We start from the raw sequence: 23949 nt of genomic DNA, 5'->3' as shown, positions 1-23949 counted from the left end.
CTCTCTGAAATTCACACTTTTCAGGCCTCTAAGTAGTGAACAGTTCTCTTGGCTCCCCTTTCAATTCTGTGCAAATCAAGCTTAAAAAGGGCTTCCTGATCTTGATGTCGTGCTTAGCGCCACTCTCGCGCTTAGCCCAAGTGAATTTGAGCTTGGCGCCAATCTCACGCTAAGCCTGGAAAGCGACAGACGACTCACGTAGCGAGCTGATAACGCACTAAGCGCGTGCTTGCGTAGTAGATGTCTTTCCAAATTCCCCTTTACTCGCTAAGCGCGCTGGCGCTGGGCTTAGCCGTTGATGCACGCTAAGCGCATTGAGCTCGCTTAGCGTGACCACTCCTTTGGCACTTCTTCAAAATAGCTAATTCCATGTAAAGAGGCTTTTACTGAGCAGAGATCAAAACAAAGCAATTTTATTTACAATGCTACCAAAAAGAACCATAAATTAAGAGATTTATATACATTTTGGAAAAATTTTCTATACAAAAGTTATTCGTAAACAACAACTAACAAGAACCTTATGCTAGAGGATGTTGGGATACTGTGCTTGGATAGGATGTGACATTGGGGATTAGGGTTTTATGTTGTTTTTATCATATGCTATTTTGAGATATGTAGTTGAACATGATTTACTTCTATGTTTCTCATTGGAATTTCAGTTGTAATACCGGTAAGCTCTTTGTTTGGAGCTGAAACTCGTTTTTATATTCTTACTAATAAGTTTTAACTTGGTTAAATTATGAATGTGAACATTTTACTCTGTTGAGAAGTTTTATTTTAAGTTGCGAAATAAATCTTTTTAAATTATTCCCACTATTCTATGTTTCCTTTCACTATATGTATGTCGGGTAGAGGGTGTCACACCAACACTTGCAGTTCCAACACTTTGAGTCCAAATATTAGCAGTATTTAAAGCCAAACCAAAAAACTCTAAGAATTTAAACACAACCCTGTTAGCACAAAAATTAATTGATATTTTATACAAATATAAAGAATGAAATAAGAGATTACATACATGATTCAATCTTCCGCTTCATTTATTTTAACTTGCAAGTCATTAACATTTTGGTTAGCATATCTAAGTCAATTTTGGCCACAAATAAGAGCTTCAACAATAGTGAGACTCAAGGAACTACAAAATGAATCTAGAATTTTACTCCCCCCCCCCCCCTTTATTAAATATAGACTCAGATAATACAGTAAATACAGGAACGACCAATATATCTCTAGCCATACAGGAAAGAATATAATATTTGGATGCTTTCAATTTCCACCAATTCAAAATTTCAAACTCAGGGTGGTCATCTTCAACATCATCCTTCAAATACCTATCTAACTCATTTTTTTGCACCTCACCCTATTTTTTCTTCATTTTCATTCTAAATTCATCATCCCTATATATATATATATATATATAATAAAATTTATATTTTAATTATGGGTTCACTGGTAGAATCGAGTCAACGGACCTATAAATCTAAACTCGTGACTCAACCCGTACAAAAACGATTTTGATCGGTTCAGTTCAATTTTGACCCAAATACATAAATGACCCAACCCAAACTATTTAGATCGGTTTGGATCAATTCGGGTTCGTGGGTGATCCGTACCCGTGAACATCCCTATGAATGGATCCCCTCCCATGTATATATAATTCCCAAGAGACACGCAAAACACAAACCTTCAACATTTATACCATTGAGTAACTGTTAAAAGTTTTTATTTCATTTAACGTTATTTTCTTAATTCAAGTTTGCAACCAAAATGTTCAAATCAAGTGTTGTAATATGCTTTTAGTCAAATGGTAGTTGTTTCTTCCTGTGGTGGTGTGATCCGCAATACCAAAGATGATTTTATCCAAGCTTAATCTAGAAGGTTAGGTAACTGTCATGTCTTGGAATCTGAATTATGGACTATTTGATATGGTATGGCTTTGGATAATGGGATTCAGCACCTGAGAGCGGAATGAGATTCTGTTGATGTAGTAAATGCTACAAATGAATCTTTGTCTCATCATGGCCAATTTCACAAGTTTTGCCAAGAGATTTGCAAATTCAGAGATGAGTTTTAGCACTGTTGTTTTATGCTATTTATTGTCCTACGTCAAATAGGCTTTCTAGCTTGATCAGTGTGTATTAAAGTGCTAAAGTACTAATTACCTGAACTTCTGTGACAAATTTAATCAAGTGGATGAAGCAAGACACGTGATTTCTATGGGAACAAAGAATTCATTTGTTGGGGATGGACCTGTTCTTCAAATACCATCCGAGGAAGGATCAGATGAACCTATTAATTGCAGATGCAATGAAGTCTATAACTTCAATCAATAGTAGTTTGCTTGCAACCTCAAATATAGATGTTGATTGTTGAGGATGAAATTAATTTATTCGATCCCAATTCTTTCACAAACAGAAGAAAGGGCGGACATTCCACCACTTGATGTTGCCCTTGATCAATTTGATGTAAATAATGCAAATAAAGAAGACACAATAAATGAAAAACATAAGAGGCATGAAAAGAAGAAAGCAAGGGAAGGAAGTCAATATAATGCCTATAGTTACTTGCCATTTGTTTTTTTATAAAATGTTACATCTATCTTCTTTTTTTCCCTCTTTTACTTTTTAATTTCTAATATGTGGCAAGTATACTGTACAAGGAGAAGCAAATAAGGGCTTCTGAGGAAAGATTACTAGAGGAGGATATACCTAGAACTACTAATGAGTTTGAAAAGTTTATTAGAAGTTCTCCTAATAGTAGTTTCATCTGGATAAAATGCACGTATTTCAAGATTTCTATGACTGATGTTGAGAAAGCCCGCTCAATTGCTAAAAGATACATTTAAAGAACTATGATTGTGTTTGGATTTTTAAATCATTATGTAATTCAAACTTGACTTTGTTTTGTTGATTTGATTTTTTATAAACCTAAGCTTTTTCAGGATCCATAAACATAATCCTATTCTAAAGCAAATCTTAGGCAAAAAAGGATCTTAAGAGTTTTCTTTTTGTTTATTTTGGGTCAATTATTGGGTTATTAGACATTCAACCTTCATCTATCGGAGGAAGAGTGTTTTCATATAAGCAAGTAATCTTATATGCTAACCTATTTTCACTAATAATTACTAGTGCCACATCGTTTTCACTTTATATTCTGGTTTTAATATTTATATGGAATTGATATGAAACCCCATAATGTGAGTGCTTCCTTTTTGGTTTCCTTGTTTGTGTTTGAAATTCCAGCTCTTCCCCTTTTCCCTTTAATGCCCAAAGTTAGGGAATTGATGTTTAGGATGAGTTTAAGCTTGAGTGGGGAGTGTTTAAGCGTGTTTGGAACTAGGTTACAGGTAGATGTGTTATAGGTTTGATCCCGCATGTTTGGAAGAGGTTAGGAGGCCATGGATGGCCATAGGAGTAGAATTGCGAAGGTTCGCAATTCTACAAAATCGTAGTTGCATTTAAGAGCAAGATTATTCATGCTTAAGCAAGATTTTTTAGGTTGAGTTTAGGTCCTCCATCACTTAAGTAGGAGATTTATCATGCTTAAGCACGAGGCCACACTTAAGCGAGGTTAAGGTCACACTTAAGTGAAAAATCCAGAGAGCTCAGGAGGGAGTTTGGGGCATCAAGCTTAAGCAAGGAAAGGGTATCTCTTAAGCGAGGGTGTCTTAAGGGAGCAATTATGTTAGTTTGGCTTATGCAAGGAAAATCCTAGCTTAAGCGAGGAGGAGTCCAAAAAGTAGTTTTGATACCCTTTGAGGGGACTTTTGGGAGAGTGTAAGGGCTATAAATGCTTAATTAATCCTTATGCTTTTACACTTGTATATGGATATTTTTTGGGGTTATGTGATGTTGATTGTTGATGATAATGGTTGCCTTGTTTGTGGATGTATTCATGTGGCTATGGCTTTGGCTTAGGATTGTTAGTATTTAACGATAAACCCTTTGAATAGAAGACACCTAAAATACTTAAGACTATACTTATGTCTCTTAGCGGAAAGGTGGGGAGTTTCCCCTAAGGTTTTAGTAAAGGTTTTAAGGAAAGTGTATGGTATCAAGAAAATGTTTTAGTTTTACAAAAGGATTTTAGAATTGTGTATTGCCCCTAGTACCAATAATAATTGAGAGCCACATGCTCGACATACAATAATGTGAAAAAAGATTAAGGATCCTCTATGTTACCAAGGAGCGATGAGTTTTTGAAAGGTTTATGAAAAGGATCATTTTGTATAAAGGTTTTAAAAGATGAAAAAGAATAAGGTTACAAGGAAAATGGAATGAGTTCCAAGGGAAAATAAGAAGTCCAAGGAACAAGGGAATGAGACTTAGAAGAAAGAGCTGAGAGGCCCCTTGTATGTTAGGCCTTATGACACTTGTCATCCTGTGGATACAAGAGAACACAACTTACTGGAAGTGGGTAGGAGCAATCGTTCAGTATGAAGGGAGTCTCACTTTCGAAAAGGAAGGGAACACCTTCGATAAAAGAAGGGCAATTCAATCACTTGGATTTGTGGTATTTAAGAGGTTGTTTGAGAGGGACGCCTCTCAATGGTTAGAGCTCAACCAAATGAAATGATGTTAGTTAAGTGACAACTCATAAAAAGATAACACAAACCACACAATTGTAGGAAGCAACTAGGAATTATAAATGTGCTTGATGTATGTGTTTTCCCTATGTTGTTGCATTAGAAGAGCGGTGAGATTAGTTACTAGATAAGGTATGTGACTTAGACTTACATATTAGATGAGGATTTGTGTATGATGTGAGCTACCCAAAGGGGTAGACAAGATGTTATACCTCATAGAGAGAGGTGATGCAGGCCCTAACCGAGCAAGTTAGAAAAAAAAAGGAAAGGTTGAGCACGTTCTCATTTGATATGCTATGAAAGTGAGATCCTAGTGAGAGGTCAAGAATTAGAGAGAAATTAGGTGCTTTAGGGCACTAGTAGGCTTAGTGTTGATCAAGGAAGTCAACTTTAGGTGCCTAAGAAAGGATTAAAGTATGGTCCAAAGTCTATAGGTCTATAGTAAATTAGCAATGACAATAGTATGGAGAAATAATTATGAATGTAAGTACTAATAGGAAGATGTTCTAGCTTTGAATATTCCCAATGTATGAGAATTTTAGTTTGTTTATTTAAATTTCTTATGTTTTGTAAGGCTCATAAGTGTCAAGAGTTTGGTTTATGTTTTAATTATGTAATATATGTTTTAAACTTTAGTTTCCACGTAATAAACTCTGATATTTTTATATACTAAGTTTTATAAATTGGTAATATAAGAAGGCAAAATATAATATCCCTTAGGATGTTAAAGGAGGAATCGAGTGACCCGAGGCATTGTGAGATCAAGAGGGGTGTGGACCTGTGAAGGGGTAAAGGAATAAGTGGAGGTAGTGCAAAGCATGAATGGGGGTTAGGTCTTTGACCAAGCATATGAAGGTTTTTGAGCATTTTTAAATTTTAAAAAAAAAGTAAAACAAGTAAATTTTTATTTTAATTAAAATAAATAATAGCGGATTTTGAGCCACCAGAAATTGTATTTTAAAATTTTTAACTGATAAATTACCACTTAACCGACGACAGGAACCCAAACCAAAAAATTTAATATATCAAGCATTCAACGCAAAAAAATAATATCAGGGACTCAACAAAATACGATAATTTATCAAAGACCTAAAACATATTTTCATCTTGTCAATTGGAAGAGGATAATATCAAATATTCAGAAGATAACCGACTAAACATAAGTAAACAGCAACTTTAACTACTCATTTTGCCTTTAAAAACAAGAAAGAAAAGCAACTTTAACTACATCTTGGATCAAAAGACTATATCCATGATCATCAGGAGGCTCAGTTTGTATAATTGTGTCAGAAGAAAGATTAGTTCTGCTACAATGTCTGCATTTTAAATTTTTAATGAACTTCCTTCTCCCAATTCAAAATGGGGGACTGTTGCACTGTGCAAGCATAATAATTATTACATTGTTTACGGATGCTGAAATAAGGGGTTAATTCAACACTTTTGGTAAATAGAAAGCATACCCTTCCTAATTCCTACATCTAGGATGATATCATTTATCAGGCACTGTGTTGTCTGAAGCAGAGTTGAGGTAGGATATCACAAGATCAGCTGCTTTGCAGCCTGAGGCTATTGCTTTGCCAACTGAGAGTCCACCTTTGTAGTTACCTACCAAGTTCATCATTAGTAGCATGAGAATTTAGGGTATATTTGGATGAGCTTATTTACAAACTTTTGGCTTACTGTTATAACACAAGCACTTGTGTAAGTGCTTGAGAGAGTTTATGAAAATAGCTTATGATATGTCTATAAGTTGTTTTCAAATTATTTCAATAAGCTCTCCAGAATAGCTTATAACTTACATAACCTTATTTCTTTTTCGATTATAGACACAACTTCTACATAAGTGTTTATGAGATAAACAATTGTTTGATAAGAACTCAATTAAGCTGTTAACTCAAAGAGGCCTCAGAAGTTAATGCTATGTGCATGTTCTTATCTTAATCTGCATAATCTTATCCCTACCAGAATTACATAAAAGAGGTCTGCACTTAACTGTAGCATTTGCAACTTTACACAAATGCACAAGTGGCTTCATCTGACTTCAAGTGCAATTTAAAAAAAGAAAAAAAAATCCAATAAGTTACCTGCAAAGAAAAATCCGGGAAGATCTTTTTCTATCTTATCAATTGCTTGAAGAACTGACCCATAGTTACGTCCATACAAAGGAAAGCCTTTACTCCAATAGAAATGGCTGCCATTGAGCATAAGTTAGAACTTAGAAGGATATAGAAGTAAAGTATTGACAATAAATTGACAACATACTTAACAAATGTTGGTTCCCCCTCTGCTCCCAACAACTTTCTCAGGTCAGAAGTAACAATTTTCCTAAGCTCGTCACTGCAGTAAACAAAGAAACTAATAAGGAAAATGATATAAAGAAAAGAAAAGAAAAAGATGTGTCAGCAGGAGATTATATATGGTTTTTGACAGTATATCATTATTCCAAAGAAAAAGACGAGTCAGCAGGAGATTATATATAATTTATTGAGTAGGAATTATAAATAAATTTTAGTTGAATAGAAACGAAAAAAGATATTAGTGTGTCAACATGTTCTCATTTGGTTCTGGTTCTGCAAAATATATAATTAGAACTACAGTAAAAGTACGTTGAAGCTTGAGCAAGTTCCCTGTTTTGAGTTCCGCCAATGAAGGTGGTATAGAGATATAAATCACTAGGTGCACGATCTGGGAACATCATAGAGGAAAAAAGTGTACCTGTTGAGCAAGATATTTCAGCAGTTACATCAGAAAATCGTTTAACCCATTTTAGCTATTGAGCCATTGGCATATGGAAACATTACCAAGGGTTTTTAAACCATTTTTTTGCTCTTTAGAAGGAACAAGAACTCCAAATCCCTCCAAAGGTCTCTTTACATTCTCCTTTTTGAAGGTAGTAATCATGACTGAGATTGGCACGTAGCTTACCTGCAACATGGGTTGAGAGATGCAGTCTTAAAGCAATAATTAATAGAAGGTACAATTAATTAGTTCGGTTTATTGGACATGTCCTCTAAAGGATAGATGCTGCTAAATCTCAAATTTAAGCATCGTAAAAAACTGATTTTACATGGCTATAGCTTTGTTTTTGAGCGCTTTTACATTGTGATTAATGGTGCAAGAAGTGTGTAGCATGCCACCTTATATTTGTAAACAAATAAATTTTGAAGTAAATAATTGAACTCCAAATCAGGTTGAAATGCGGAATACCTCGGGAAGAAAATTAAGTGGAAAGGGAGTTCCCCTTTTTGTGATCTTGATGTCCTTGACATTATATAGAGGAGCCTGTATTATTAATTACATTAATAAAAAAAACTCATCAGAAATTGAAGTCATCTGCAGTAGCAACTATCAATGTAATAGAACATGTTGAACGTGTCAACCACAGAGAGAAACTTAGGCTTGTCAACCACTGATACAAGGAGGAGTGTTGAACGTGCATCAGCAGTTATTTGTTAGTTTGTTATTTTCTATTAATTGTTTGACCAAGGTTTTAGGATTAGTTGTTTTATTTTTTCTTACTTAGTAGTTGTTGTGTTAGTGGTTTGTTATTGTTATCTTAGTGGTTTGTCATTATTTAGGAAGTCATATATTATTACTTCTTTCTGTTACAATAAATCTGTATTTAAACAGATGATCATTCAATAAAAATGTGTGCATTCATCTCTCTTAATTTTGTGAGTTACGCTTATTTTACAACATATTGGTATCTAGAGCCTTCTTCTTAGGAAGGACCTGTGAGTGAACTGAGTGAAACCCATCACAAAAGAGCCTAAACACCTTGCCTCAATTCATCTGATAAATGAATTCTGAAACACCATACACAGCACCAGCACCACCTGTGTTTGATGGTGACAATTATCAAATCAGGACAACGAGAATGGAGGCACATCTGGAGGCAAATGATCTCTGGGAAGCTGTTGAGGAAGACTACGAAGTTCTTCCCTTACCAACTAATCCAACAATGACTCAGATAAAAAATCAAAATGAAAGGAAAGCAAGAAAGTCAAAGGCAAGAGCTACATTGTTTGCAGTTGTCTCAAAAGAAATTTTCACTAGAATCATGACCATCAAATAAGCATATGAAATCTGGAGTTTCCTCCAGAATGAATGCAAAGGAGATGAAAGGATTAAAGGAATGCAAGCCCTAAATCTGGTTAGAGAATTTGAGATGTAAAAAATGAAGGAGCTCAAAACAATTAAAGAGTATGATAACAAGCTTCTTAGCATTGCTAACAAAGTAAGATTGCTTGGTTCTAATTTTTCCGACTCAAGAATAGTTGAGAAAATATTGGTGACTATCCTTGAAAGATTTGAGGCTATTATTACATCCTTGGAGAATAATAAAGATTTGTCAAAACTTACCTTGGCAGAACTTGTAAACATTTTACAAGTCCAGGAGCAAAGAAGAAAAATAAAGGTTGAGGGTTCTGTGGAAGGAGCATTGCAAGCTAAATTACAAACTAATCAAGGAGAGAAAAGCAAGTGAAAGAAATACAAGGAGAATAATTTCAACACCCAAGAAGCAGCAACTAACACTAGCAACAATAATGGAGACAAAGAATTTCCTCCTTGCAAGCACTCTAGCAGAATAGGTCATCCTCCTTTCAAATGCTGGAGAAGACCTGATGTTAAGTGTGAAAAATGCAACAAGTTGAGGCATCATGTGAGAATTTGCAAAAGTAATTTTCAACAAAAGAATGTGGCTCAAGTTGCATATCAACAAGAAGAAGAGCAATTATTTGTAGCAACATGTTTTACAAGCAACAGCTCATGTGAATGTTGGCTAGTGGATAATGGTTGTACCAACCACATGACTCACGATTAAGAGCTTTTCAGAGAATTGGACAAATAACATGTATCAAAAGTTAGAATTGGCAATGGTGATTTTATCACTGTTGAATGAAAGGGAACTGTAGCCATTGAAAGTTGTGCAAGTACAAAATTAGTTTATGATGTTTTGTATGTACCCGAGATTCATCAAAACTTGCAAGTGTGGGACAATTGATTGAGAAGGGGTTTAAAGTCATCTTTGAAAATAAGCACTGTTTGATTAAAGATGTCAATGACAAGGAAATTTTCAATATCAAAATGAGAGGCAAAAGTTTCTCATTTGATCCATTGAAGGAGAAGCAAACAGCCTATCCAGTTACTGTAAACAATCCAAAAGTTTGGCACAAAAGATTAGGACATTTTCATCATGCAGTTGTTGAGGAACAATGCGCAATCTCACTTGACCATTATGCAACGAATGCTTTAAATAATGCAGATTCTGGCATGAAGAGAACATCGTCAGTGTATTCAAAAGAAATGGACCAATGGCTTTCATCCTCTTAAGCCTTGGAGGTTAAAAAATGGAGTTGGAGATTGAATCACAATTTATGAATGAAGCTCATTTAGAATTGAATAATACCATTGAGCGTTCAATCCAGAATGAAAAAAAAGAAAAAGAGATTCTTTGTAAAAGAAAGGATGTGTTAATGGGTGAATTGGAACAACTTCTTGCTTTAGTTAAACAAAAAGAAACGGAGATAGCAGACAATGACTCTAATTTAAAAGTTGTAGATAATAAGATAAATAAAGTTGTCTCTGGATTTAAAGAGATTCATTCAAGCATCCAGCAAGGTATAACATCCTTCAAGCAGAGGATTATTTTCACAGATAAAAGAGTCTCAAAACTAGAAGCAGAAAAGAAAGTTGTTACTGAAGCAAAGTCACTATGTGTTGAAAAAGAGAGCATTCAGATAGACATGGATACAAGGAGGAGTGTTGAACGTGTCAACCTCTGAGAGAGAAACTTGGACTTGTCAACCACTGATACAAGAAGGAGTGTTGAACGTGTATCAGCAATTGCATGTTAGTTTGTTATTTACTATTAATTGTTTGACCAAGTTCTTAGATTAGTTGTTTTATTTTCCGATACTTAGTAGTTGTTATGTTAGTGGTTTGCTATTGTTATGTTAGTGGTTTGTTATTATTTAGGAAGTCAGTTATTATTGTTTTTTTTTGTTACAATAAATTTGTATTTAAACAGATGATCATTCAATAAAAATGTGTGCATTCATCTCCCTTAATTTTGTAAGTTACGCTTATTTTACAACAAAACGTTTCATTGAAAAGAAGTGTAAGCTTCAAAATAAAAATTCAGATACTAACTCAACAAAAGGTTCATAACACATTTTTAGACAAGGAAAATAAATGTTATCGTATTTAATTGACCAACGTGAAATACCATGTCACATTAACATTGGTCTGCAGGAATTAGAATGCCACTGACAAAGATGCATTCAGATATATAGTAGTATCACTTAATACAAGAACTTGAAGGTTCCTTTTGAACAAAATTATCAATCTTTTAAGTGGCTTGGAGCAACCTATCCTCAGAAAAATACAATAAAAATGATAATACATTTTTTTATTACTTTATTTGGTTCAGCCTTTTTATGGCAAGAGCAATTTTTTAAATTCTCAACAGAAGAATAGCAATTGCAATGATAATGCCTTTTCTTTTTTTGCAGAAATCCTTCTTTTTATTTTGCTTATCCTACTTTTTCTTCTAATTTATTTTGATCTGAAATTCAAAGTTTCCGTCACATCGGCATCATCACACATATTAGCCAAGTCTTTCCCTGATTCTTGGTTTACTTTTTAGTCATATTAACATATTCATGCAAAATTTGCAGTAGATACATCTAAAGATTTAGGGAAAGAATAAAAAGGGATAAAGAAGGAAAACCACACTAACCGTCATGATTACTGCATCAACATCTTGTGTACTTTGGTTAGAAGCACTAGTAATAGACCAGTTTTGTGAAGAGGAACTTCCATCATGACCATAAGCTAATGTCAAAACCTTTTCATTTAATTTAAGGTCGTCTTTGCCAAGCTCTTTGCACAATGTATCTGTCAGTGTCTGTGCTGGATAAAATCATATAATCGAGATGAAAGATATGTATTAAGGAGATCGATACAATATTCATAAGGTCAATGTCATTAATCAAGCATAGCAAAATATTTTCTTGGAGGAGACATGTTTTCACAACAATTCTGTACCTGCATCCCACCCTGGAAAGAAAACGAACCACGCTTGTGTTTGTTTTTTCTTAGTGCAGTCCTATTTTCTCCAGTTTTTTCCCTTTTGGCGAATAACTTAGATTGCAATGCCCCGGCTATAATGGAGCCAAACCTGAAAATATAGAATATCCACCATATGTTAAACAAACAACTATAAAAATAAATGATATCTTACATTTCAAAGGAGACTACCCCAAAACTCCCACACTCGAATTTTACTCAAAAAGCTAAGTTAAGCATAATGCTCAATTGTTTAAAGGGTCAGTCTTTCTGCCTAAACTTGCAATGGGATAGGACTGTTTTGACAACTTTTGAATCCAGCGCTTACATCTAGGCTAAAAGTTGAACTTGTACAGTTGTACCTAATAGTCAAGACAAAATGATTCCTACTCAAGTGCATAATCCCAAGTGTCACGGTTTAATTTTATAATACATGAAAAGAATAATATCTACTTGAAATAAATACATGGGAACAGAGTCAATTTTGACATAGAGGAGCCATGCTCACCACTATATCCTGTGGGAAATATTTACACAAATTTTTCATGTCTAACAAATTATTATAACTACAAGCTGTACTTTTTAAGAGATAAGACACCAATTAATTTGCTAATAGTGGACAGTAAATGGACCTCCATAGTTCATATCATACAGATATCAAGTAAAATATCAATAGGAAAGAAATTATGATTTAAAAAGAATACAAACCATAAGCTAAAATACTTTAAGAGCACTAAAAAAAAGTTACAGGCAATACCTTTTCTCCAAATTCCATAGCTCTGGGAAAGAATGGCGCATCTGTTTGAAATAGATTAAATAAGGTAATTAAAGACAAAGTTAGGACAACTAAAAGTATTTATTGGCCCCAACTGGTTGAAGTCAAAATTTTCAGGGGGAATTTACCTCACTAGGTGGGTAGGGGGAAAGCAAGGGAAGGAATAGAGGAAACAGGGTAAAATATAAGGCGAGACAGGGAATGTGAAAGAAGAATTAGGCATAGGATTGAAGATGGTTGGCCTTGGAGAGCTAGCCTGGTTACTATTTTTTTAAGTCTGTAGTATTTTGGTTACATTCCCTGTTTAGCCTGCTAACGTACTCTAACTAAAATCAAGTGTGTGAACGTTAGCAAATGCTTGCGGGATATATATATATATATATATATATATATATATATATATATATATATATATATATTAGGTAGTAGATATAGTGTATTAATTTAGATCATAATTAACATCTTATATACAATCTAAATAAAACCAAAATTCAAATTAAAGGCATGAAATATGAAATATTGTAGAAATAAATTATTTTTCGAGAATTAACTCACAGAGAGAGATTCAGGATCTGCTGCACTAGTGCCCCCAACAAAAGGATCAATCAGATAGTCCACAACCTTCAAATAGTTTTGTTAGAACAAGGCATAAAACACTCCAACCCTAATAATAAATATTAGGCTAAATTATTCATTTGGTCCCTCTTTTTTTAATTTGTTCAACTTAATCCCTTTATTATTAAAATGTTCAATGTGATCCTCTAAATTGCAAAATATGTTCAATGTGAGTTACGACATTAGCATAGTCTTATGTGGCAGTGACATGTCCACAATGAGAAAACAGATGGAATGGGCTACATAGCATATATTTTGGCAATTAGAGAACCACAATAAACATTTTAATAAAAGGGACCAAGTTGAAAAAATTAAAAAAAGGACCAAAAGAGTAATTTAGCCTAAATATTGTGCTTGAAGATGTATATACTGTACACTGCAAGCATATAACATGAGTAGAGAAACACCCAATGAATGACGCTATTGTAGTGTGGCATATACCTCTTTTCCAAAATGACGTTCAAAGAACCTGCCTACACTGCAAGAAAGAAAGCAGAACATAGGCTAAGGATATTACTTTTATGATATAGTATAATATAAGATAGAGCAAGGTTCCGTAGAACTGGATGCCATCAATTAAGGTTTATTGAACCTTTCCACAGAATTTTCATCACACACATTAGAGGGGTCACTTCTTTTCCACATAAATGGTTCAAAAATGAGATGGATCTGCAAATTTAGAAAGTTAAGTGCACAAGTTATCCTCTTAAAGCTGGATGAATGAATAGGTTTAATTAGCTGTATTTAGAAGAGGTAATAAATACCACTAACAGAACATGAGAAAAAGGAAAAAAGAGAAGGAACAAATAGCATGAGAAAACAAGCTCTAATTTCCCTTCCATATAAATCATACATTAATCCAAATTATAGCCAGAACGGTGTTTTTTTTTCTGGTTTCGAAGTTTGCCATCAACTTCCTTGAGTGCATCTAATACCAGATTCCCCTGTTTGACATTCTTAGTAGAAGATCTATTTCCTGCACAAATAATTTTTACTAGTACAAACCTTGACATGAATAAAAAAGACATACAAATTTGTGCAAATCAGAGTGATCAACCTCTTAATAAATTTAATACGACATGCAAAACAATAAGGTCAGAAGTTCCTCAAAGGGTTAATTGTTCATAATTTTAGCAATAACTTATATAAGTTAACTTGCACAATAAAGAGTAGGCCATGGCCCTGTAAACTGGTTTTTCCCCACAGCAAATAGGTGAGAATAGAAAATAATTCACAAGATGGGATGAGAACTCTCATAATATCCCATGCTGATTAAGAAGAGCTTCGAGCTATATACAAAAATGAACCAAAGTAAAACTAGAACACAACCAATAAACTTTTGCAGAGCCAAAACAAGTCATATTTCTCAGCTAATTGTTATATCAAAAGCAATAGGATTGGACCATTGACATTGTATGCTAATATGTTAGAAAATGGTCAGACTCCATATGTCATTTCATACATCATGGTATTACTTTGAAAATATATACTTCATTTTAGCAAATGCATGAATCTAAGATTGTGTTTAGACGTCAAATTTATATCATGATAACCTACATTTTGCATAGAAGGGAATGTATTTCTGACAATTGCCAAAAAAATTGCAAAGAAAAAGGTATTTACACATGCTACGGGAGGAGTATGTCCAGCATCTGATACATTCAGAAAAAAATTTAGAGAGGCACAAAATGTTATGCAAATGCAATGCATTGCAAAGCAGTATTTGAGAAGTGTGTGATGGTAAGCATTTATAAGTAACATTAATCAAATAGAAAACCTTGAATGATAATGAAAAAAAATTGAAAGCTCAAGAAGCTGGAAGATCCTTAGACATGTAAGAAAGAAACCTTTGATTGTGCAGAAAGCAGTTTACTCTTCAGTAGTGCAGCAGGATTTGTGGGTACCTGATTTAAAAATTACCACATTTTATACTTATTAAGAGAAAAAGATAGCAGCAAAACATGAAACCCATTTAAAAAGTTCAAATAATTCAAATATAAAAGCAACAATCAATAATTTAGAAAAAGACTAAAGTTATAAGTAAGATATACCAGAAGTGGTGCCCCATTTTTCACAATATAGCGCTTATGCTGTGATATTGGCTGTAACAGTAAACAAAATCTCAATCTTAATCACAACTAAAACAAATATTTAAACCCAGAATAGATCAATCACCAAGACTCTTAAACTTCAAATTATAACAATAAAATCCAAATTACAATTCAAAGAACTAAGGCTCTGGAAGCTCAAAAATATTAGAAAGCGGTCAACAGTGGAAGATAAATGAAAGAAAATTGCTTTATATAATTGGAAAACATAGTCTCTGACATTCTGTTTTCTAAGCAAAAAATCCTTACAAACTGCTGCTTTTCTTGAAGTCCAAGAGCATCAATCAAACCTTTAACCTCAATTTCACTTTCAGTCTGCACAGGTGAACAAAACTCACTATCAATAGTAAGAACTTCTGTTATAAGCATATATTGAATAAAGGGTAAGATAAAAATAACCCCCATCATATTTAAGTCATTTTCAATTTGTATATATGAAGTTTATTTTGTAACACAACACCCCCAAAATTTGTGTTATATTGAAAAAAACAAAATTTTGTTAGTCTTTACTTCTCATTGGTCATATGAGAAGCATGTCCTTAAAAAATATAAGGATGAGTAACTTGCAAGCTGGGTTGACTCACTTCTAACCCAAACCTCAGGTGGGTTATGTGTAAGTGTAACAAAATGAACTTCATATAATAAAGTTGAAAATAACTGAAACACCAGAAGGGTTATTAGAAAATTTCTCAAGACTAAATTACTAATCCTCCTCCTCTAAATGAAGTGAACATGAATAATTTATTGATGAAAAAATCAATGATTTAGACTTTGGAATTTGATTGAATATTGATTTGTGATAAACTTACCATTGTATTAGCTCCCTCATCCCAAATTAGACCATCCTGAGAAACACTTCTCAACCTCCCTCCAGCTCTTCCCTCAGCTTCAAATACAGTGACATCCAGACCATGTGATTTCAATTTGTAAGCCGCAGCAAGCCCACTTGACACCACCATACAAAGTTAGCAAGAGTTTATAGTAATGAATATTTAAAATTTCAGATACACCACAGGTTGAGAAGTTTATCATGGAGGATGAAGGCACCCAATGACCTTCATAAAATACAATAGACCATACCACTCATCATATTTCAGCCAAATAGAATAATGAAACAACCTGAAATGACATTATTTCATTATTCCTTTTAAATTCATTTCTTTGCACATGCTTCAATTCAACATAAAACCAATTTCAATGGTATTCAAAAATTTCCCAGCACATGAAGGGCAAAGTTTCATGCTACCAAGCCAACATCAACAATCCAAACTTTCAATCTGACTAAAAAAGATATCATAATGCCAAAAGGCTCCTTGATATGTGAAGGTATGGAGGAGGGTCATTGTACGCAGTCTTACCCTTGCATATGCAAAGATGTTGTTTCCAGATTTGAACCTATCACCAACTGGTCACCAAGGCACAACTTTACCGTTGCACCAAATTAAAACCAAATAGATTCTAGCACAAGTAACAAGACAATACATAGAGAAAAAGGGAAGACAAAGACAAACGATAGCAACACATTTTCAGACACACTCTTTTAAAAAAAAAATTCACTTTCAGACATGCTCTTTTCTACACACTCTTTATGTCTAAAGATGAATTTTACATAACAACAAGCTGCATGTCAGAAAGAACGTGTTGCTAGCATTTATATAGAAAGAACTGAATTTATAATATGAAGCATTGACCTCACCTTACCCCAGCACCAACAACAGCTACTCTTTTTACAGATCCTGCAGACCCAAAAGCACCAAATTAAGGTTTCCAAAAATTTAAGGAATTTTAGACACACATCTTAGTAAGCAAGAACTCTTTGTGCTGAAATTCACATCCTCTAAGTTGTGCCTGGTTTGAGAATTGACATACTACTTCTCAACTGAATATGAAACTAAAGACAATTATTTTAACATAAATTTCAAGCGATGATTATTATAATTGTAGTTAATTAAGAATAAGGGGGATAAATTAGAGAAATGTGAGTGCTTTAGAGAAGCTTACTTGGGTTATCGTCTGTTGCAGAGGAAGCCATACGCGGGGGTTGGGGGGTGCGGGATAGCGAGAACTGAGAAAAATGTCTTCAAATTATGTCATCTCTTCTTCTTTTTTATTTTTATTTTTATTTTTTATTATTAAAATTATTAATTAATTATTAATGGCCGATGCTTAAGTTGACTTGTTCAAACTTGATTAGAGTATTTTTTTTCTTATACATTGTATCTGTTTTTTAATCTTTTTAAAAAAAATCAGATCATAAATGTAAAGTTATTTCATATGGTTAAAAGTCACTTAGAATATGTTGCATTGATGTCACCAAAAAGAGTTTGTTTGGATGCTGGAAAGGAATTACTATTTATGAGTAAATTTTGAATAAATAGTGTAGGTTTTATATCTCTTTTTATTTTAATTCAAATTTTTATTGTTATTTTTTTTTTTCTTTCACACAATCAAACCCACCCTGGGGCTGAGTCAGACATGGGGGAAGGGATTTGGTGGGTACCATTTTGATAAGAAATTAATTAGTTAGCGTGAATTTACGCACGTTCCATTTGCTTTATGTATTTTTTGAAATAATAAATTATTATTTTCTTAAAAATAAATAATAAAATATATGAAATAAAATCAAATATTTTGATCATAATCAAAATAATAGGAAAAATATATTTATATTTTAAAATTCAAAAAAAATTAACATGAATTTAAATTTTTAAGATAGTACATATATATTTAAGCAATTACTTTTTTATTGAATGTTACCAGGCAAAAAATGTATTTACAAATTAGCTTCTTTTTTATCAAAGAAATTTAACTCGGTTAATTGAAACAGAATTCATGAGTTGTTATATCCTCGTGATACATCTTTTTTTATTCCTATATCTAAAAAAAAGTAATTACTTTTTTTTTAATCTCACAATGGATCATTTTATAAACTTATTATAAAATATATAGATAATTATTATTTTATTTTAATCTCACATCTAACCAGTTGTTCATACATTTACATGGATGTATTAATCTTTATTCATAATTTAAAATGACTTTTTATATAATAATTTGTTCTATTTTAAAATAAAATATAAATTAATAAAAGAAGTCTTATATGATAATAAGTCTTTTTTTTAATCTATTTATTTTAAAGTAAAATATATACTAATGAAATTATCCGCGTTATTTTGTCTTTTATTTTTAAAATCAAAAAATATATGAAAAATTTAAATAAAATTAAAAAGAATAAATATATTTAGGTCTTTTAAAACAATTTTATTATATAACATTATAGTAGTTGAACTTTAACTTTTTCATCAAAATATTTTTAGACTTGATTTGTTTTCCACTCATAAAATTATAACACATAACTAACTCACCTTAAGCTAGGATAGGATAAGAAAGGAAAAGATATGAAAATAAAATAAGGATAGGATAGGATAAAAGTTGGATATAAGCTTTAATCATATCCAATATTTAAAATTATGGTGTAAATATTAATCAACAAAAATTTTATTTATGATTTTGTTATTCATAGAGTGAAAATAGTCTTTTGTAATAAATATATTAAATAATTAGATTTAAATTAAATTTTAATATAAAACTTTTCAACTTCATCATATAAATATTATTTAGCAAAATGTTTATTTATGAAATTATTTAAAGATATTGCATACAATTTCTAAGTAAATATAATTTATGAGATTTTAAAGTAAAATTAAATAGGTTAAATTATAATTTTGGTCCCTAGTTTTCAAAATCCACAATTTTCATCACCTGATCTCTAATTGTCAAATTTGATCCCCTAGTTTCCAATATTTTTTATTTTGGTTTTTCCATCCAATTTTACCTACTTACATTGACTCATGCTAACTTGTAATTCTTGTGTTGGTTAATTTTGTGGTGCCTCTTTAATTACTAATTAACATTAATGGACCAAAATTTTAACAAAATAAAAATTACCAACGGAGACTTAAATGTGATATTTGTTTACTGAAGCAAAGACTTTTGAAATTTCATAGACTTAAATAGAAATCATACAACCACTCGTTCTTGTGTTCACCAAGTGAGACTCACAAAGCATTAAAGTTCCTTCGGTGATTGACGATGCTATTTGAAAGGTGACTACTATCGTCAACATTGAACTTCAAAATCAATGGCCGACGACAAGTTTTGTGGTGGACGTGAATCTCATGTTGCGAAGACAAGAAGGAAGAACCATGAGTCAGTTTATACTGTGCGAGGTAAGATTCTTGATATTGTAAAGGGAATTTTTAGGTTGTTGTGGACATTTTAATGCATGTGGTCCAGTTTTAGGGATTTTTATTGAATGTGGTCTAGGGTTTGGATGTTTTAATAATGAAACTCGTGGGTGGGGTGCGAATCTTCATGAAGCCTTTTTGTTGTAGGGAGTATGTGTAGGGTTTGGTGTTCATTTTTGGCGGCTTGTGTTTATCTAATATTTCAAATGGGCCATGAAAGATTAATTCATTACAAGACAAGTCCCTCTTTTGACATGTTTAGTAGGAAAAAGTGAATTTTTTTTTATTCTCATGTATTGTCATTTTGTGGTTGATTAAATCTGATGTGGAAGCCACTACACTATTTTTGTATTAATTAACTATTGTCATGTGTTGTGTGGTTGGTGTCTGCATTTATTTTTAGGCTTATTGAAGTGCAAGAAGTAAGGTTGTGGATACACCAATTTGGGATCATGATTTATTAGTCAAGTACCATGTATGTGAAGCTGGGATGTGGATGAGATATCATACATTGACATCACGAAGCTGGTTGGCAGTATAAGATACTAGCATTTCAAATGTTTATAGTATCGACATCCAAGACATGAACTGAATCGCTGGCTCAAGCCTAATTTTGATTGTGATGTGTTGCAACTAGTTGTTGATTGTAGAGGGTTTGATTTGGTAGAATCTATGTGGAGCACCTTATTGGTATTCCTATACTTGATGAAGAGTTGCCCAAAGGTAGAAGAAATTTTTTTGTACAAATGAAAGATGTTGAAGTTGTTGTCATTGATGATGTTGCGGGTGATAAGGATGATGCGCAGGTAGTTGGTAAGGATAGCAAAGAAGAGGTTGTTGAGTTAGAAGGTGCTGGTGAGGTGCATGGTGAGGCTAAAACACAAGGTGTTGGTGATGGTGAGGCTAAAACATAAGGTGTTAGTGATGGAAGCAAAGAAGGGTTGTTGAGACAGAAGGTGTTGGTGAGGTCCATGATGAGGCTAAAACACAGGGTGTTGGTCATGGTTTCAGAAACTGAAGGGTTGTTTAGGGGAATTTTTTGTATGTATATTCACGTATTAGGTAGACATTAATTGCTAATGTATTTGTATGCTTACAGGATATGAAAATGAAGAATGTAGCAAAACCACCTACACAACCAAAGGTTTAGTAATCCTAAAATTACTATTGCATATCTTAAATACGAAATTAATTATGAAATTGTATGTATATTGCAGAAATCCAAGAAGGATGCAACATTTAAGTCTAGACCTGAGGAATCATCTACATCAGCACAGAGAGTTCCAATTGCTCACGTAGTTGTTGTTGTTCCAACTCCAAGTGTAGAGTCAGTAGCTCAAGTTCCACCTCAAAGTAATCAATCAGCTACTTCGGTTCCCTCAAGAATCAATAGGTCCCGTGTGTGAACATCATCATCATTTAGCCAATCTGGAGCACCACCAATGAGGTCCAGTGTGTGAACATCATCATCTAGCAGCCAATCTAGAGCACCACCAATGAGCCAAGCATCTTCTGTTGCTCAACCTTTAAGCTAGGTCTCAACAGCAAGTGCACTAACTAGTTACATATTTCAGGATATGCACCAAAGACTCGGCAGTCACAAGTACACTAGACCTGCTTGGATGTGGAGTGAACCTTGTATGAAGACTTTTTTGGAATGTGGATTTGGTTATGTATTTTAGAGTGCAAATACTGGAAAGGCAAATATCATAAGAATGGGGGGTTGAATTGTGATTTTAATAAATTTTTAAACATTTTTGTAATCCAACAAAGTTTTTCATTTGAAAAGAAACTTTGTAAAATAGATAACTGACTTCGTGAGAAACATAATCAGACAATGACAAAAAATAAAGCACAACAAGTTTTCACGAGCCTAACAACCAATTCAAACCTTGGGTTAGTTAAAAGTAGAGAGAGAACAAGTGAGATTACGTCTAGTTCTTGACAAACAACTAAGTTCCACTAACTTCTCACAAGTTACAAGTATTATGTCACAATTACTAACTCTACAAATCAAGCTCTACCCCAAGCTTGATTAACACCCAATATTTGTTGTCCTACGAAGCTAGTGTTGGCTCTAAACACATCAAAATATATTTGTGGTTGAAGATTGCTCAGAGACTAAAACTAAAATCGTCTTACAAACAAATATACAAATCAATGCTTAGTCTTTTTATCTCAATGTGTTCAAGGTGTTTTGAGGGCTTTTTCTAACTTTACATGAATATACAGAAAGCTTTTTGTAGATAGAATCATGACTATTTTTTCAAAACTTTTGGTTTATATAGGTCTCAACTTTAAGTATCTATTGTCTCACAACGGGTGGATATCTTCAAATCTTCATCTAATGAAATGGTCATTGGGAGCATTTAATGCAAGCATTAAATGCACGCCTTTTCTTCATGCTAGAGCAGGTCCTGCATAGAAGAGCTCTCCTTTTGATGGCGATTGAGGAATTTCAAATCTTAACTTCATTTATTCTTCATATGATTCAACAGATCCAAGAAGAATGTTTCTGCAAAGAAAATCTCAAACACAAAGTATTAAATGAGGTCTAAATTCTATCACACATGTTGCATCAAATTATGATTCCATTTGCCTATTGTTTGAAACATTAGATGTAGATTTTATCAAATATGAAATATCAAATGCATAACTTGTGACTTTTAACCTTTGTGTTTGTTTACATCTAATCAAAATAATTTAGGGCAATGTGAAGGTTAGGGTAGATGAAATACGACACTGAAAGGAGGGAAGGGGACCACTATCGGTGGAACTGAGAGGATGGCCTAAGAACATGATGGATAAAAAGGTTATTGATTTAGACGTCTAATTGAGATGAGTGAGGCTTCTCAAATTTGTTATAAAAGCAATTTAATTAATTTAAGATTAAGAAAATCAACCGACTAATCCATATTATTCACTAATTAATAACCAACAAAACATGGTGCCACTTAATAATTACATTGGTCAACGTTAAGTAGGTAACAATCGACGTGGACAATTGGATGGAAAAACTAAAATCAAGAGTATTGGAAATCAAAGGGGGCAAATTTGGCAATTAAAAACTAGGGGGATAAAAATCATGGATTGTGAAAACCTGGGAGACACAATACAAATATATTTATTAAATTAGTTTTAATATATTTATTATTTATTTATGAAAAATAATTTACCTTATCATATAAATATTAATCAACATTAAAATTTAGTGGATGAAGTTAAATGCATACATTAAATCAACAAAAATAAAGTGGGAGAGATTATAAGATAATAACATTAAAATACAGAAAATAATAAGAAATAAATAATTATACAAATTCATTATTCAATTAAAATAATAATAACATTTTTTATCCCTTCTCTTTTATTTATATAATATTGAGCAAGTATATATATATATATATATATATATATATATATATATATATAATATTTTAAAAAATAAAATAATTTGATGGTAAAAATATAATAATTTTTTTTATTATTTGACTCAAACAAATGTTTCATGTGAATAAATTTACATTGTTATACTGTCATCCAATCATAAATCATTGTTTGAATTACTTTAAGATAATTATTTTAAAAATCAATAAAACTATTATATATGATGGGTTGTCAATGTGTAAGACTTTTTCCAAATTGTCAATGTATAATCTTTTTTCTTATAAAATTTAAAGCCTATACCATACAAAAATCTAAAACTAATTTAATTTATAAGCTTAATTGCACTTTTTAGCCCCAACTTTTTAATTTTTAACAAATTTTACCTCCGACAAATTAATTTGGCATATTTTACCCCAAATCTTTAAGAAACTTGCAAATTTTACTCTCCTCATTCTACTCCTAACATAATTGCCCTTTTTATCCCCAATATTTTTTTGGGGGAAATTTTATACCAATTTTTTTTTGATGAATTTTACCCTTAACTTTTTTCTAGCAAATTATACAACAACTTTTGTACTTATTAATGGATAAATAAGAGGGGTATAATTGGTAAGATTCTTAAAAGTTGGAATAAAATATGTGAAATTAATCAATTGAGATAAAATTCACCAAAAATTAAAAAATTGGAAATAAAAAAACACAATCAAGCCTAATTGATAATATTATTAATTAATAAATTTGGAAGTAAAAAAAACACAATTAAGCCTAATTGATAATATTATTAATTAATCAATTTAAAACTGTGAAATAACAAATTCTGAACCTATGTCCAAACCAAAAGGTTTCAATTTTGTGAAGATGAAAAAAATACTCAAAATTTTACAGACATAAATTTTAAATATTTTCATATTTATTAAAACATAAAACATATTTTAGCCTAAATTAAAATCAACTTAAATTAAAATCAATTTATATGGCTCAATATTTTCAAAAACTACCCAATGTAACTTCTCTATAAATACCAATAAACTTAATAGAGTTTAACATTTTTAACTTAAAAAAAGTCTAAGAAAATTTTTACAATCGAAAATGTCTCATAATTTAGAAACTATCCAAATTGGCCAAAAATGTAGACATTTATTAGATGGAGTTCGCCAAGCTTTC

General features: G+C 32.3%; 1 protein-coding gene across 2 annotated transcripts; it reads right to left on the bottom strand.

The window, feature by feature from the left end:
• Positions 1-5776: 5776 nt before the first annotated feature.
• LOC114400334 (protoporphyrinogen oxidase 2) lies at positions 5777-17255 on the bottom strand. Of its 2 annotated transcripts, none has more exons than XM_028362761.1 (18): positions 17153-17255; positions 16848-16887; positions 15961-16096; positions 15401-15466; positions 15095-15145; positions 14891-14947; positions 13636-13712; positions 13485-13521; positions 12984-13049; positions 12411-12451; positions 11633-11765; positions 11325-11492; positions 7790-7864; positions 7384-7507; positions 7189-7297; positions 6845-6919; positions 6667-6773; positions 5777-6187 (listed from the first exon to the last, which is right to left on the bottom strand). In XM_028362761.1, exons 1-18 carry the CDS (start codon positions 17181-17183, stop codon positions 6072-6074), a joined length of 1509 nt encoding a protein of 502 aa, XP_028218562.1. In that variant the 5' UTR covers positions 17184-17255; the 3' UTR covers positions 5777-6071. The 2 variants fall into 2 exon arrangements, with proteins under 2 accessions (XP_028218562.1, XP_028218564.1); XM_028362763.1 differs by lacking the exon at positions 17153-17255 and adding an exon at positions 16510-16574 and having other exon boundaries at positions 16848-16873.
• Between the last annotated feature and the right edge of the window lie 6694 nt (positions 17256-23949).

This window comes from Glycine soja, chromosome 19 (genome assembly GCF_004193775.1).
Source record: "Glycine soja cultivar W05 chromosome 19, ASM419377v2, whole genome shotgun sequence".
Classification (NCBI taxonomy): Eukaryota; Viridiplantae; Streptophyta; class Magnoliopsida; order Fabales; family Fabaceae; genus Glycine; species Glycine soja.
The sequence above is the reverse complement of the archived record's forward strand: the minus strand, read 5'-3'. Positions and strand labels throughout refer to the sequence as shown.